This window comes from Montipora capricornis, chromosome 11, assembly GCF_036669925.1.
Source record: "Montipora capricornis isolate CH-2021 chromosome 11, ASM3666992v2, whole genome shotgun sequence".
Classification (NCBI taxonomy): Eukaryota; Metazoa; Cnidaria; class Anthozoa; order Scleractinia; family Acroporidae; genus Montipora; species Montipora capricornis.
Window position 1 is genome coordinate 41723296 of NC_090893.1, and position 17500 is coordinate 41740795.

The window sequence follows — 17500 nt, forward strand, 5'->3', positions numbered from 1 at the left end:
CACGGCTTACATCTGGCCGCGGCTTACATAAGACGCAAACACCCCGTATAAGAATAAAATGCAAACAGCGGTTACAAACATTTGCTTGAAATGCATTCGTTAGTTCCCAGTCCGTACAATTGTATTTTTGAATTTAAATTTATCTGTAACTGAATAATAATCACTTCTGATGATGTATGTTGTAACATACGAAACGTTAAGTTTATAAACTTTATACATTTCAAGCAAATGTTTGTAGCCGCTGTTTGCGTTTTATTCCTATTGAAACTAAAATGGCCTAAGTCAAAGAATTTTTGTGAGACCCCGTGTAAATGGTACAAAATCTACGTTCACGGCTTTCTCAAGCCGCGGCTTATCCTGGCCTGGGAGTTATACTCGTATAGATAGTTCCTTTCGCGTATTATGTACGCCGCGGCCAGAGTAAGCCGCGGCTTTCTTTCTCTCGTACAAACGGCCCTCATATCGCTTACAACACCCGTTCAGACTTTTTGTCTAGTACACTCTCCTTAAACTAATTTAACATAAACATTGCACAAAAATTGTAGTGTTTGCTCAATTTTATCTAGTCAGAAAATGGTATTGCATATAAGGAAGGTTCAATCTACCAAGGTGATAAAATACTGGAAGTTAATGGCCTAAATCTCAAGAGGAGTACTCAACAAGAGGCTTTTAAGTCGCTAAGGGTGAGTAGTGTATAATTTCATCAGGGCTATTTTATGCTCACGACAAAAACGTAACTTTGAGGAACTATAGCAGGGAAGACGGGGATGCGATAACGCCATGCACCCGTGATCAGACACTTGAAAGAACTGTAGACAAAACAATGCGGCAATGCCAACAAATTGGCTTATGTGCTTCGGGCTTTAGAATGTTTTTGCTGTTTTGTTATCAAAAAGCATAACGTCCTAATGAAACAAGAAATTGATGTTGAACCTTTCCATGATTCATATAAAACCTAAATGTCACAAAAATGTCCCAGGACGTTTTCTTCGGTGTCGTAAAATTGTTTCCTCTTCTTTTAAGGTGAGCGGCAAAAATATAAACAGAAAGTCAAAACGTATGAGCAGAGCGTGCAATTAACCATTTTACAGTTGTTTGCGCAGCGACGTAGCCCATGAATGGCTGCGAGGTTGCCGGTGACCTTGCATTGATACAGCCCGCGCTGCTTTTGTCATGTAAATTAGGTTGTTGTAATGCTAATAAGTCCATATTAACATTACAAAAGCATGAGGGTTTGTATCAAAACAGGGTCACCGGCAGCCTCGCTTCCATTCTTAGGCCAGGTAACTTAGCTACAACTGTAAAATGGTCTATTCTTGCACAACATGACCTTCTCACGATGACCGTAATCCTTGAAATGTAAAGCAGAATGAATTGCACGTCCTAAGCGCATGCGCCTAAAGGCAAATTTGGGATGGTTTTTTAGTTATTTTCTTCCTTTATTTCCATGACTTCGATTTGTAGCGCGCATTTGGAACGGTCACACTCAAAATTGGACGCATATCATCGCTTCACGCTTCCTTGTGTACTCAGTCCAACAGCAGTGGGTCACATGTTAATCACGCGCTTGCAGATGATGAAGGTATTCTTAGCTTTTGTTTGAAAATAATAATAGATAATAGTCATAATAAATAATTCCTTTCCTATTTAGACTTGATTTGTAGCAGGTTTAGCTCCCTCTCGATTTTTTTATAGTTTATTTGTATATTCAGATTTACCAGTGCTTTTGGTATCCCTTCAATAGATAGTTTGCAACCAATCTGTAGAGACACAGATCACAATGCTGGAATGTGCAATTGCTGGTGAACGAATAAAAGGAGCTCATGAGAGACCTTTTGTTTTCGCCCAACAACGTGGCCGCGATGACGTCACGTAAAAACCACCTATAATGTCCTTCGATAAATTTCTTTAATTTTTAATTTATTTTAAGGATTCACTCTTTGTGTATCACAATTGATGGATTATCTACTCAATAAGAGATTGGCCATTATAACTAGTCTATGTAAGTCCGAGAACAATTACATCGAAGTTCTCTTGTAACTCGGTAAAATAAAATTCAAAATAAATCAAGTCGGATGTAATCAATTATGAAAGTTCTGATGAATGGAGAAACCGAGGTACCGATATAATAACTCTTGCTGCATACCAGGGAACCAACAATATCGACCCACAATGAACTACGTCTCCTGGGCCGGGCCCATTCGTTCGAAAACCGATTAACACTAATCCGCGACTAAATGCCAACCGAGGTTTGAATTTTGCCCGTAAAAGAGCCTTAGTGATGTCATTTTATGCTGTAGGGAAATGGGTTATTAGTTAAAATGGGAGGCCTAAACCCTTTTAATACTTATTTTATCTGTATAAATCAAATGTGATTTAAGTTTACAGTAATCCATGATTATCTTAATCGGGTTTTAAACAACTGAGCTCAGTAATAGAACAATAAACACATGGTTGATTTCGCTCGTTACGTCATAGCCGCCATGTTGGATGACATAAATATTAATAATGAATCACTTGTTAGCTTCTTTTGTTCATCCACCAGCATTTGTCCATTTGTACATTGTTGTCTGCAGGTCTAGAGATGATTTAATCTCGTACCCAGATCTCACTCTGTCACTGGAAATGTGAGATATCTGGGTACGAGATTAGAGATGGTTGCAATTGGTGGAAGGCCAGTGCTGTCACAACTTCAAGTAATACCGATTATTCTATCAATCCATTCATCTTGTACTCAGTCCATCGGCCAAGCACCCTCCTATACAATCAAACAATCGATCTACTTTTTGGCTCTCTGTTCACAGAAAGTGTCATAACGGAGAAAGACACAATAAATACCAAGACTTTGGAGAATTTTGGTTATTTAAACCCAGAAAGCATTGAATTATCTTTACAACAACATAACCAAAAGAAAGGGACTATCAACAGAGAAGGTATGCATTAAAAGACAGATACTTTGTTTTGAGAGTTTTGTCTATTCCTTCATTTATTTATTCAAACATGATTAGAAGTTACCACGGCAGCCATAGAGCACTGGACCGAGAATAAAGTGACGTCATAGACTCTCTGCTTTGAAACACTTATTATGTATGCAAAACAGGTAAAGTCCAAACCTTCTTTGCTTTTTGATGGTCAGTCGAATGGTACCGCACACACACAGAATTTTTAACCTATCGAGTCTTTGACGTCACTTTCTCCTCAATTCTTCTCTTCCAGGAATTGATTACGGAAAATTCCAGTAAAATAAACCGTGAACCTTTCCGTTTTGAATTCAGGCTTGAAGGTTTTGGAAAATAGTATCTGTCATGATGTGATTAGCAAATATTGCTGTTACAAAGAGATTTTTTAAAATTGTTTTTGCAGATTATGTTTAAAAGATAGTAAGGAACCAGCAAGGCCTTTGGTCTAATGGAGTGTTATCCACTATCCTTTTTCATGGAAAAGAATATATATTCCCAAGACAGTAGAGTTCAATGTCTACATTTGGGTGTACATGAATCGCGTAAATTATGGATTTTTAATAACTGGGTTTATGGGCTTCGGGCTTCAATATGTTTTTACTGTTCTGTCCATGTTTTCAAAAAGCTTAACGTCCTAATGAAACAAGAAATTGATGTTAAGCCCTTCCATGATTCATATAGAACCAAAATGTCACAAAAATGAAATCCTCGCCTCTCTTGCAAAGCAGTTATCTTAGAACTATCCAACTTGAGTCCATTGGTTGTTCAATCAAATATCGAAGGTCTTAGCCCTTTTTTTTTTCAGAGGTTTCGTGTCAGATGATCTCATTAGTATACGACGGAACAAAATTGCACAAACGCGTAGTCTCTTATAGTCTCTGAAAAAAATTTGGAGTGCTCGTTTATGCCAAATTGCAAGAGAAAAAATCAGCAGTAGCAACGCACGCTTACCATGCCGAAATTTGCGTCATCAAGGGATCACATTCGATTGGCTATCTGTGACTTTCTTTGATTATTGACCAATCAGAATGCTTTGCTTGTTACTTTGTATGACCTTTTCTGCACTGTGTTACGTGAAAACTGCATTTCTCTCAGCCAATCAGAGTGGAGGAATATTTTCATGCCTTTTATGGCGCTGTCAAAACATGAGGCTTCTGAGAGAAGAAATATTTCTTGAGGGAAATTAAGGTTTTGATTTAACTTCCACACCAAGGCCTGTTGGGAAAATCAATCCTATTTGCTCTATAATGTGTGATCAAGATTGTGCAGGATTTAGGATCTATATACCGCACATATCACAAGAGTCTCATGGCGGATTACAATTCTGTCCGTAAATGGATGGTGTCCCTCGAAGTTTAAACGCCCCAAACGCGCCTTGTAGAGAGGTTTCACTGTTGAGTTAAAAGGATAAAGAATTCTTGGGTTTCACTCACGTGATCAACAGCCATGTTTTTCAACGAAAACAAAAGAAGACGAAAGCGTAATAATAGCTTTCAATTCCCGGATGATTGGATCGGGACACCAACATGGCCGCCATTTCATTGTTTGGGGACACCAACATGGCGGCCGTGACGTCATGTGAAATCCAAGAATATAACTGGCCAGGAACAAACCTCGTGCAGTTTCGAAGATTTATTGACAAAAATTATGTATACTTGGCATAAGGACCATTTATCAAATACAAATTGAAACATTAAATGAGGTTGGCCTAATTTTATTGCAACTGAGTTTGGGTCAATTAAACCGCTTCTACTATCGCAACCTGAAAGAAAAGAGAAAAAGAAAATATGAAACCAAAACTTTGAAATTGTGACTGTCTACAACATTGTGGAAAGGGAAAATAGCATGCAAGGCAAAGTTGTGCGATTCAAACCAATTTTTATCAGGCTTTAGGTTTACAAGTTCGCTTGTATACGGAGCACAGTATACAAACGTCTTCTGTTGCTTCTGGCAGAAAATTTTACATAGCTAAATCTGAAATCTCACTTGGTATCCTTGTGAATTCAACTTTATCATGATTTTTATGGCAACATCAAGCAGTTTTGCTATGGAATGGGGAGGTCATATGACTGTCATTCTACTTATTTTTTTAACTTCGGCCATAAACGCAGCTAGAGATTCCACCTTGATCAGTATTACCCTCTGCCAAAGGCAGTGAGTTCCATGCTGTAACAGTCCTAGCGAAGAACGAGTGGACACACTCTTAAATCATTACGCGAGTTTGAAAAATGTTCTATCAAGGATAAATGTATCAAATGTGAGAACAAGTGTAGTTGTGAGTGATCAGGTTTTGTGTATTCGTGTCCTTACCACTGAATCTTTAAAATTTCCCACAACAGCTTCCAGATCGTGCCAAAAGTTCGGCTTGTACGCTAATGCGAAATAGAGAGAGCAAAAGACCCTCATCAGATACATATAATGCTTTTACATCGCAGAATGTTGGACCCATGGTTGACAGATCACCTATCCCGTCATGCAGTTCGGTGACTATCGTGAACTAAATACAAATACAAAAACTAACTCGGAGAGCCGAGCCAATGACTTCGGTATAAATATTCTAAATGCGCTACAACAGAGAAATGTAACAGCAGAAAGACATTCTCTTCCGCACTTATGACAATGAATTGGCCAAATCCACTGAAAGCGGAAATGGCCTATAAAAATGGCACAAACGCTAGAATCGCAAGGGATCAAAGGTTATGATATAGAGACCGGAACAAATTTTCACTCACCATCCCTGGGCTGTATTCCAAGAATAACTAGGAGGTAAAAAAGATCGATGTTTGTTTAGGATTTGCAAACATAAAAGGAAAATGGTAGCAGTGGTGAAGAAAGCGATGCCTGCTTGCTCCAGTTTCTCCCGCCATTCATTGTTCCTCTCCGCCAAGCGTGTTGCCGCCATTTTGATTTATGGACAAAATTATATGAGGTCCATTTCGAACTCAACTCTATTTGTTTCTATTTCGTGGAATTTTGTCAGTAACATTGTTGACTGTGTAAGTTTAAATCCGAAATGACAGTTGCAGTTGTCGTCGAGTTAACATTAAAAATTCTCAATTTACGATTAACGTTTTTCCAAAATCACGACTCGAGCTTGCGGCCTTTACCGAAATCACATTTCACGATAAAATACACTTTTCACGTTTTATGGGAAATCAAGTCATTAGGCAATTTACAGCCAACGAAAATACCCTAACCCACTCTCGATTGAAAAAAAATCACAAATTTAATGCTTACTTTCTAGGTGCCCCCTTGCCTGCTCACTAAGGTGATTCAAAGCCTCCAAAGCTGAAAAATGGAAACAACAAAAACCCTTATTTACTTTAAGTTTCTTGTGCTAACGCTTTGTACTTTTAAGACATGTCGCGACGGAAGCACCGTCTATCAATCACTATGGTTACTCTCCCATGCACTTAACAGTACATTCGTTTTAATACAATTTTATTATCAAGTGACAAAGCAGAACAAAGATGGCCGCTACTCTCAGGCAGCATTGGCTGTTCTAGGCGGGTAGCGACAGAACAGAAACAGATGTCATTACAGGTTTTCAAATTTGAAAAACAAAAGAATAAAAGAAACTAAAATAAAATGCTAAGCCATTAAGATATCAACATAACAATTGGAAAAGTAAAAGTGGCAACTGTTTAAAGATTGAGCTGAATGAAGAAACCTAAAACCGAACACGAATCTTCACAATGGTTACGTGACTGAGCATGCGCGCGACTTACAAACTTTCACCTCCTGAGGCCACTGTTCTTTTATTCAGCACTAAGAAAAACGATATCAGTGAGGTTTGAAATATGTGCAGATTTAGTAGAGGTCTATTTTAATAACTGCTGTCAATCATACATTTAAATTTCGAGGTTGCGCAGAAGAGCCGGAAGTTGTTCACGGTTTCGTTTCCTGGTTGGGATTTCACCCGGGGCCTTTTTTCGTGGGCTTTGGTAACGAGAACGTTTGCCAACCTTCGGGGCGGTCAACCAACTGATCATGCGCACTTCTTCGTTGTCCCCTCGCCAAGGAACGCTATTCAGACAACAAAGAGAGGGATGAACTGATAGAAAGATGGACTCACCTTCCGTGTGGTTCATTCCAATAAGATCTAAAAACAGAAAAGGAATAGAAACACATGAGAAATCACGACTATTAAAAGGTTATTTTGAGAAAACCTTTTATGCAACATTAAGATAAAAAAGTCACAAAAGGCATGTTAACAAATTTCTGTATTTTATGATAATGTTAAAAATAGAAATAAAAATCAAATTACTCTGCGCGGTGGCTTCATAGTTAGTGTGCTCGACTCCGGAGCGAGCGGTCCGGGTTCGGGTCCAGGCCAGGGACATTGTGTTGTGTTCTTGGGCAAGACACTCTACTCCCGCGGTGCCTCTCTTACCCCAGTTTTATAAATACCGGCGAAATGCTGGGGGTAACCCTGCGTTGGACTAGCATCCCATCCGGGGGGGGGGGAAGTTAAAAATACTCCTGGTCGCTTAGTGCTAGGGAAACCGGCGATAAGCACCGGCGTGCTGGGTCATTGGCTCAGAAAGCGCTTACCTCTGCTGCTCATTCGGAGAAAGAGAGCGATAGCTATGACATTTGTTTAATGTGTCGGCCTCCCAAACTACCGTGCCATTTGTTCAGCTTTATTATACAATGATTAACTTAAGTAAGGCACCAAAGCTGCACACTAAAACCCTTAAAAATCAGCAGTTGAAAAAGAAAGACGGGAACCTTTGTCCCAGACCTCGGTATTGGTCTGAGCTACCCTCTCGGTTGTAGGGTATCCTGTGTAATACAGTTGGCACATTAAGAAAGGTCTTGGGTATACACAAGGTAATCAAACGGCCATCGAGACAATCATAACAGCGAAATTCGATGGACCCAACTTTGCACCGTTAAGACTGACAGTGGAATTATTTGCCCTTCTGGCAACCATAATACGCAAACCTAAATCCAATAACCCGCTGCGCGTCTAACACAAGCTATTCAGTGATCCTCTGATTCGAGCAACCTCGTTTCCAGGGTCTCTCCTCTCTGCCTCCCTTGTCGTTGAATGAATCAAGGAAGGCCTTAACATCAATTTCTTGTTTCATTAGGACGTTAAGCTTTTTGATAACATGACCAGAACAATAAAAACATATTTAAGCCCGAAGCCCATAAACCGTGGCCCAATTACTAAAAATCCATAATTTACGCGATTGATGTACACACATATGTAGACGTTGAACGCAACTCGTATTCGTGTGACAAGGCATTTTTTTAAATACATAATCTTTACAATACAAAGTAAGTTTCAAAAAGGTACATGTTACATGAATTTTCCCACAGGAGATCATACAAAAACGATCAAGTTAAAAACAAGAGCGGCGATTGACGTTCACAAAAAAAAAAAAGTTAGTGGTTCAAGTTGCTTCTACACTGTCGTAAAACAACACACCACACACTACGTTTGCTTGATAAAATGCCTCTTTTATTTTACCGGCGCTAAAACTATACTTCACGATTTGTGTGGCAACCAGCTGTTGCGCGCAGTATAAAATATAGCAACGACAATTAATTTATGCGAAGTTGTTGAAATGTGAATAAGTGAAAACTGTCTACTCGCTGTACATATTTGCGACTTAGAACACGAAATAAAATACCCGCACATGTTCAGTATTTGTTCATACAGTTTGATTTGTCGATACGTGACATAAACCGCATAACATGGCACCGACTGATCGATCGCCGAACCAGCCGAACATGCTTGTTTCCCATATGGATAAACGTTCCACTTGCTTTCTAGCACGACAAAATCTTCTTTTCTTCGCTATTGAGCATTCTTCGTTATCAATCAATTCGACTTCTTACTTGAGCTTTTTCAAGTAAGTTTAAATCCGGATCTTCACACGGGCATGAGTGATATTCAAACGACGCGAGTTCAATTTCTTTCCCGTCCTATCGATTAGACAACAACTTTATGCCTTTCACGTCAATTCCATGTGTAGTGAAAAATCTTGCTGTGAAACGTTTTGATGGTCGTCTAGCCACAAAAAACAAATGTGCACCAAATGATGACATGGTCTACATTGTCACACCTCCCCTAACACACATTTGGAAAAGCTCCCAGATTTTGTGAGCCACGCGACCAGCCGCAACCAGGGTCTATTTCCTCAACGACAAGGGAGGCAGAGAAGAGAGACCCTGGAAACGAGGTGATTCGAGCCGACAAAATCAATAGCACTTTATGCGAATTTACAATGATAAGAAATAACATTTTACCTCTTATCTGTGTTTCTGCTTGCTGGCCATATTGATTCAGAAGTTCCAAAGCTGAAAATCAATTGCACATTTTTCATATATGTGTCTTTCATATATACATACATTAACCGTAAAGAGGAGGTTTCCGCTGATACTGTGAGCCTTTATCAGCAGTCAGGGGACAAATGTGTCAGACCACGCATTCATGTGCGTTTGGGACTCGTGACTGCACGAGGTTGTGCTACACGTTGTGATCTGATACTACCATTCTCAGTTGAGTACGCTACTAGGGAGGTTTGGTGACAAAGTGTCAGCGTTTCAATTTTACCACGTTGTCAAGGGCAACTTGCTTCGTAATGGTCATGGTAATGGCCGTCAGTTTGATTTAACCGTTGATGTAACTTTTACCATTTGGATATTTTGGCGGGCTTTATCGCTCTTGACGTCAAGGACCTAAAAGTTACTCTTGGAAACGTGTCAATTTGCCCTTCACGAAACAAGAACTCAAACGTGGAAACTGTCGCAAAAATTCCGTAGTAGCGTACTCTCGATGGAACCTATAAATATTTCTTTACCCGTAAAACGGAGAACTGACAGAGGGAGGGGGGTAAAGGCCGCACCGTCGGCTTCCATTGATACCAGCCTCGTAGCTGAAGGAACTACCGACGTTAAATAAAGTTACTTTACTTTACCTTTACCACAATCCCTGCTTAAGCTCCTGTGCCTAAAGAGAACTAGGATTAGGGCCAGAGAACAGATGCAAAGCTAGACTAACCTTCAGTTCTGTTCATTTTAAGGATATCTGAGAAACAAGAGAAAACAGCCGCATTAAACACAAACGCAGATCCGAATCAAGTGCGTTAGAGTAATTTGCAGTGCTTCTCCTCCAATTATACCCAGCAAAAAATGGCTCACCTCTCAGCTGTGATTTCGCTTGTGTATGATAATGATTCAAAGCATTCAAGGCTAAAAAACAGAAAATGAATGTTAAATCAATACGTTCTTGGAACCATGGATCTCAAAATTAATATATTTTTTGCTAAACTGTGGCCGTTTTTAATTAACGGAATGAACGATCGAGTTATAGCGATTTGTCGAGACTTTCCATCACATGATAATTTTATCTGCAATGGACTGGAAACGAGTAAGACGTTATTTGGTCAAAAAACTAAGAAACATAGAACAATATTTTCCCTTCTCTAACGTGTGTAGGTATGCCACACAGTCGTTTTGCCAACATACAATAAGCTGATTCCCCGCATTTGAAAACTGGAATTACTAAAACAATGACTTCGGAACAATATGAGCCCGTGAACTTTGATCAGCGAACACCGTGAATTTAGAACTCACCAAGAAGATAGTGATTGGTGTTTTTGTTTTAGGTGTAAGAACCTTTGATCACAGGATTTCCAGTAAGTCTTAATCTCCATATGATATTGACACTCGAAAAAAACCAGGGTGGTTTAAAGAAAAATAGCGATGCAACAGGAGAAATATGAAGCGAAGCTTGCTCTCAGGACCTCTCCCTAAGCTTCGGCAAAGGGAGAGGTCCTGAGAACGAGGTTGATAGGTAGCTTAACTTACCTTCAGTGTGGTTCATTCGGCTTAGAGCATCTGCAAGAAACAAAAAATAAAATGATACTATTTATTAATAATAATAATAATAATAATAATAATAATAATAATAATAATGATAACGATAATCAGAATCCTAATAATAAAGATGAGCTCGAATACAGATGTTTGCATGTACTTATGAATGAATGAAACAAGTCAATGAAACATTTCAATTAAAAAATGAACGTGCTGCACCTCAAAACAAGAACGGAAAAGATTACCTCTTAGCTGAGCTTCCGCTTCTTCACGGTAATTACTCAGAGCCTTTAACGCTAGAAATAAATCAATATATCGATTGGGAACTGTAAGGTAAGTTTCTTATATGTACTTGTTAGAGACTGACATTCCTATTTAATGTTCTCCAATGATAACCTAGTACTTTTTTCTGTATATTTTTCTGTAGTTTGTTCAATTCACAAGAATTCGCAAAGTAAGGACAGACGGTAAAAGTGACGTATAATAGACAAATATTTTCGAATTTAATGAATAATAAAGTTTTCGGTAAGTGGAATCACCTGAGTGTTTTATTATATATTGGCTTACACATATAGAGCCACAAAAGTAATTTTAACTCTTTCCAAACTAAAAAAAAAATGAAGTGTGATTTTATTTCAACTTAAAATCAACACAATGGTGCCTCTAGGGAATTTTCTGACAGAAATGGGAGATGTTTTTTCTACCGAAATGCTGGGACCCTTTCGTCTGTGTTGCAATAAGTTAGTATTTATGAAGATAGAACGCTAAAGAAAGGAAATGCTGGACTCACCATCCGTGCGGTTCATTCTCAGGGCATCTGGAAGAAAAAAGATGAGTCCAAACATTACTATTAGGAAGTTTTTACGTGACGTCATCGCTGCCATGTTGGTAGACGAAAACAAAAAGATCTTTCATCAGCTTCTTTTGTTCGTCCACCAGAAGTCGCACATTTCTCTTTTGTTACTGGTGTCTCTAGAGGTTGGTTGAAAAAGTCCTATTGATCTACGCCATGACAACGCTTCGACGTCCTTATTCACAGTTACCCTGTAGTTGGACTTCTGCTTGTTCGCCATACTGATTCAGAGCCTCTAAAGCTGAAAAAACGATGAATAGATAATTTTTTTTCGTCATTTTTATCTTTTATTTTATTATTATTATTTTATCCACCTTTGTAAGAATGACGCTCCAAAGTGGTTTTAGAAATGTAAATCATGTTTAGAACGATTTTTTAAAAATCTTAATTGGATTTTAGCGGTGTAGCAAGAGGGATGTTTTTCGTTCTCGAATAGAAACTATTAAATCATTGTCTTCATCACCTTCATTGTCACTGTTGTCGTCGTTATCGGCGTCTTCGTCATTATCATCGTCATTACCGTTATCGTTATTATCGTTATCGTCATTGACGTTATCGTCATCGTTGTCAATGCCATCGTCGTTCTCGTTCTCGTTATCTTCGTCAATTATCATCGTCGTTGTCATTATCGTCATCGTTGTAATCGCTATCACTGTCGTCGCCGCTAATTTCCCTTTCGTAAACAAGCGATGCCATTTTTGACGGTCGATGCCATTCTTAGTAACCGAGCCTTTTTATTCGGTTAGCCTTCAATAAATTAGGATTATTTTCATTTAAATACTTCATTTAAATACTTTAAAATTGCCAACTTGCAGTCGTTGTTTCGGTTTTGTAGAAGTTAAGTGCATTCACTGATAAGACATTGAACAGATTTCGACACAGTTCCATCAACTTTTTCTATTATATTTTGTTTTCAAAACTTTTTTCTCTATTATTTTAATTTTTAAGTGACATATGCTGCTAATCTAGTCCTATACTTTTTTCCCCTCTTTTTCAAACGACAAAATGGCATCGCTTGTTTACGAAAGGGAAAATTGCGTCGTCGCCGTCTTCGTTCTCGTTCTCGTCATCTTCGTTAGCATCATCGTTATTGTCATTATCGTCATCGAGTTCATTGCCGTCGTCTTCTTCGTCGTCCTCGTCATCTTCGTCATTGTCATCGTCATCGTTGTCATCGTCGTCGCCGTCCTCGTTCTCGTCATCTTCGTTAGCATCATCGTTATTGTCATTATCATCATCGTGTTCATTGCCGTCGTCTTCGTCCTCGTCCTCGTCCTCGGTCCTCGTCCTCGTCCTCCTCCTCGTCATCTTCGTCATTATCATTGTCATCGCCGTCTTCGTTCTCGTCATCTCGTTCATTATCATCTTTATTGTCATTATCGTTATCGTTTTTCTTTGAATGTGACAATGTGCCAGAAAGGTTACGTTCTGTTGATTAAAACGGCAGTCATTTGGGCCACGAGGTAATGAAACGAAATATCCGAAATAATATTCTGCTCAGTCTTTTTCAGTTTTAAAAGAATTTTCATATGACAAAGCAATTTCTGATTTCGTTCTTGGAATAACCCGTGCTCATTGGCTTCACTGTTGGTCTGTAAAATAATTGATTTGTTTTCGTTTCACTGTGCAGTTTAGTGGTACCAGTTTAAAGTGATTCTATGATCAAAAAATCACTTCCTATTTTTCTTTAGATCTTGAAAGTGCGTTTGCTTAACACCTGCCTGAAATAATTTTCTGTTTACTTTGAGTGTAAGTTTTGGATTTCACGGTCCCACATTACTCGCGTTCAAAACTGACCGACTGGACCCAGAGGGTTGGATCTAGGGAAAAGTGACGTCTTCACTCAATAGCTTAAAATTTCAGTTTGTAAATGCAGTTTATTATACATGAAAAACACGAGTTCAAAAATCTGAAAGCCCGATTCTCCAGTGTTGCATATTAATTCAGTCGCCTACAAACGCATTGCATTCTTAAACTAGACTTTTTGACGTCATTTTTTCCTCGATTCAGCAGCTCTCTCAAGATTTTAAAGTCAGTAATGGCAGACCACTAAATAGTAAGGACATCTATGAAGCAAGATAAGGAAAAATCAAGTTTTGTAACAAAGAGGAGCTGATCATGAAAATCTCATATAAGTGGGTAGACACCATCGATCGATCAAACATTTGCAGATGGCTAATTAACAATTAGACCCGTAGCCCGCCAGGGCTACGGGTCAATAGCCCATGAGGCGAAACCGAGTGGGCTATTGACCCGTGGCCCTTGAGGGCGAAGGGCCTAATTGTTTTAACAACAAATAATTGTTTAAACAATAATAAAGTTAGCAAATGCAAGTTAAAGAAATATTTATTTGGGAATAAAACGAAAGAAAGCGTCACGCTTTTCGCTACTCGGGGTCTAGTAGCATAGCCAATCAAAATGCAGGCTCGTTACAGCAAAGTCTCAAACTGAGGCCTTGCCGTATTGACAATTAGCAATTGTAAGATCAATACAATTAGGCCGAGGTTTGAGATTTTGCACGGTCTTAAAGTTGTAATTATATTATACAGTCAGCAGGGCAGAAAAAATCTCGATTTGGTTGATCAGGGGCCGCATGGAATCGGTGGGTAATGATACCGTTTTCTATTGTTCGCGCCCGCAAGTAAGAGATGGTTAGAATGACGTAAACAGAAAACTCCCAAAAGGGAGTTTGTGAATTGTGACGTCACAATAAACAGGGGTTGCAGTTAATAAAAAATCCCTATTTGGGTGTGCAGAGTATTATGAAAAGAAGTGCGTGGTTTGGTATTTTGTGTCAATCGCATCACGTCGTGTGTGTTTGCTGGTTTCATTCTGAGCTGCAGCTGATTTTAAGGTAAGAAAGACCGAACTTTTCATCGTGTTGTTTAGGTGTACTTCTTTGAGAAAGCACTATTATTTGACCACGAAGCACAAGGTTCGCGTTTAAACGTCTGACTGCCCGAAACTCCCGTGCTGCATACTAATTCAGCCGCGTACACACGCGTTCATTCTCAAACAATTGAGGCATTGACATCATGTTCTCCTCGATCCAGCTCTCCCAAGATTTTAAAGTTAGTAATGGCGGAGCATTAAACAGGAAAATTCCAGTTAAAATAAACAAGTGTCTTTTTTTTTTTAATCAAGGCTTAAAATTTCGATCAGCTACGGTTTAGTTAACATACGTAGTTGTGAAATCCAAAGAAAAAACAAAAATTGTTTATTTTGGTCATAGTTACTGTATTAGCACTTTAACAGCGGGGTCAGCTGTAGAGTCAACTATTTAACAACTATTCACCGAAGTGGAGGTGGCTAGCGGTGGATATTTACCGAGCCGCGAAGCGGCAAGGTAAATATCCAACGCTAGCCACCGACACTGAGGAGGTGAGATAATATACAGCACAAAAAAATAATTTGGATGTTTTCTTCACTTGTCACGGATGCAAATCGGGACACCATTTTTTCCCGATTTGCTCGGAGGTAAATAGCACAGGATATTCTGAGTTTGACGAGCCAATCAGCACCCGCGTTCAACGCTATCCACTATTTAGTATATACTAATACAAGTTATATGACTGACAGAACGGTTTCAAAGAAGAAAAATCTAATTTGCATGCATAATCTATAATCGGCCCGTGGGCATGACCCGAGGCTCTGGAAAACTCTGTGTAGGAGAACATGCACCTTATAGCCATAAATTGGCTATTTGAACCTTACGGCGCCTGCTCACCGCTCCTGCTAAATGGAATGCACCAATCAGAGATGCTTTTCATTGTTTATCACGAAAACCAATGAGAAGACACTTTGTTTCAGGGTTCCCCAGAGCTCTTCTCTCCGTCAGTCATGCGCAAAAGAAAAGAGCTCTGGGGCCCAAATTGGACAATAATGCACTTGGGCTTAGCTGCTCTTAGCCAATCACAGCGCGCGTTATATGGGCCAGAAACACTAGCCATACAATTTAAAAAGAACTTACTTACAAGCTTTTCTTCTGCTTCTTTGCCATATTTTTTAACATAAAATAATGTGGGGTGTGAGCTGTTTCCTAGTTAAGTTCTTCTCAGATTTATATGCTTTTTGCAAAATTTGCTTCGGTGAATATGAGGCAAATACAGCCGTTATTATACCTTTATACTTTTCCTCTGCTTTTTTGCCAAAAGGTTTAAGGGCCTCTAGTGCTGAAAATAAACAAATAAATAGCTTGTTACATAATTCACTCCATTACGGATGACTCCGAAAAGAGATAACTTCCGATAGCAGAGTACACGTCCAAATACCTCTACACTGTACTGTGTTAAACCATGAGGGACCTTCGCCTCACAAACCGTCTGTTGTCCCTCCGAATAATGGCATTCAATTCTATAAATTCGAAATGATGACTTTTATTCTGTGAGTCGTAGGCAGTTTTTTAACGGTCGCCGTGTCATGTGTCATGATTAAATTGTTTCCTTACGAATTCGGAAACACACTTTGAAGCGCACGAGCTGGGAGTCGAACTCGGAACGCTGAAATGCAGTTCGCGAGCGATACCCACTACACTACGCGCGCTCCATTAATTCACAATGATGGAGTCAGTCGCTCAGAACAAGATTTGAACTCCAGCGCAGGAATCACTAGCGACACTCCCACCGCACTGCGATTTTCAAGCATGCCTATATAGAAGAAAAAAAAATTGGCTTGCAGCTAGTTTAGTCGAGCCGCATAGTTGCGTTTACAAAGACCAAATAAAGTGAGTTTCGGGGTGGCCAGGCGAAGGAACTGCATCATTGAATTCCGACGCAGCATGAATCAGTGATCCATAATATTGTTTCTCACGACGGACTGGTTATGGTATTTTGCTGATGAGATGTTTTAAAAATTGTGCAATATTTATGTTGCATCTTAAATAGAACTTTGATCAGATTTCATTTCACTTAGTCTCAAAGCGAACACATAGATCAGGCGAGGTTCAACTATGATTCTAAAACTGGCTGTCTCATACGAGATCGACGATTTTCTAAATTAATTAGCACTATCGTTTGGCAACCCCGTTTAAATGAATAAAATAGAGGTACTTTATACGACGTTTTTGCCATAAAAATGAAAACTTCAATTCTCTAGCTATCTTTATGCTATGGATGACAAGTACGATCTAAGGTGCACTTTTGCGGACCAAAATACCAAATTTCTTGGCTCTTTAAAGAAGTACTTTACCTTCCTGGATTCCCCAAGAGTCACTGCATGTGCAGCATGTCAAAGTAGATACAATGAACACTCCAACCAAGATATTCTTCATGCTGGTAGAATCTTCTTGAGAATCGAAATTCCAAGTCCTTGACGATTGTTCGATGTGATGGCAAAATGCTCTTTAAATTAAGTGTCGGTATGCTTTGCGCTGTTGTCACTTTTTATCAGAGCGTCTTCTTTTGTTTGTGCGCATTAGCAGACAGAGGAACCCTCCTTTAATATGGAAATGAAGGGATTAACAGAGCCTGTCCTTTTCAGAAGGGAAGCTCTGATATTTTACCCCGACAAATTTTGAAGTAAATGATGTTGTCGGTCGATGCGGGTGGGAAATCTCGGTGAATTCGCAATCAATGATCAATCATAGTGCCAATGGTATCATAGGCAGTCACAACAAACCAAAGCGGCTATCAAGAACTCAGATTACGTTAAAACTTGGAAAACACGTTTGCAACAAGTGTATATGTTACAGTGATCGCTAAGAACATGTCATCAAAATGATCAGAAATCGTGAAAAAATCATAGCAGAGGTTGTAAAGCACGTACTGTGCAATAGTGTAAAAAGCAAATTAACGCTGTAATCGTGAATGTTGACTTAATATTGATTTAAGAAACAACAACTATATGTGATTTATAG

General features: G+C 39.1%; 2 protein-coding genes across 4 annotated transcripts in view; one reads left to right on the forward strand and one right to left on the reverse strand.

Moving 5' to 3' along the window:
- The window catches only part of LOC138024215 (inaD-like protein), a 12508-nt gene extending 7289 nt beyond the window's left edge, over positions 1–5219 (forward strand). Inside the window, exons 7-10 of the mRNA XM_068871329.1 lie at positions 567–683; positions 1465–1582; positions 2805–2933; positions 3364–5219. Of these exons, the coding sequence (XP_068727430.1) occupies positions 567–683; positions 1465–1582; positions 2805–2933; positions 3364–3374 (375 nt within the window). The 3' untranslated portion in view covers positions 3375–5219. The remainder of the gene's footprint in view (positions 1–566; positions 684–1464; positions 1583–2804; positions 2934–3363) is intronic.
- On the reverse strand, positions 3890–11704 carry LOC138024216 (uncharacterized). Of its 3 annotated transcripts, XM_068871332.1 has the most exons (11): positions 11584–11704; positions 11039–11089; positions 10785–10814; positions 10116–10166; positions 9976–10002; positions 9222–9272; positions 7036–7062; positions 6198–6248; positions 5693–5719; positions 5271–5332; positions 3890–4722 (listed from the first exon to the last, which is right to left on the reverse strand). In XM_068871332.1, exons 1-11 carry the CDS (start codon positions 11675–11677, stop codon positions 4699–4701), a joined length of 495 nt encoding a protein of 164 aa, XP_068727433.1. In that variant the 5' UTR covers positions 11678–11704; the 3' UTR covers positions 3890–4698. The 3 variants fall into 3 exon arrangements, with proteins under 3 accessions (XP_068727433.1, XP_068727432.1, XP_068727431.1); XM_068871331.1 differs by having other exon boundaries at positions 3890–5332; XM_068871330.1 differs by having other exon boundaries at positions 3890–7062.
- Between the last annotated feature and the right edge of the window lie 5796 nt (positions 11705–17500).

Coding starts and splice junctions, on each gene's coding strand:
- LOC138024216 (XM_068871330.1), bottom strand. CDS start 11,677: ATGGCAGCGATGACGTCACGTAAAAACTTCCTAATAGTAATGTTTGGA. Junction 10,003..10,115: donor AGCGAAATCACAGCTGAGAG/GTGAGCCATTTT, acceptor CTTGTTTCTCAG/ATATCCTTAAAATGAACAGA. Junction 9,273..9,975: donor TAAAATGAACAGAACTGAAG/GTTAGTCTAGCT, acceptor ATTGATTTTCAG/CTTTGGAACTTCTGAATCAA.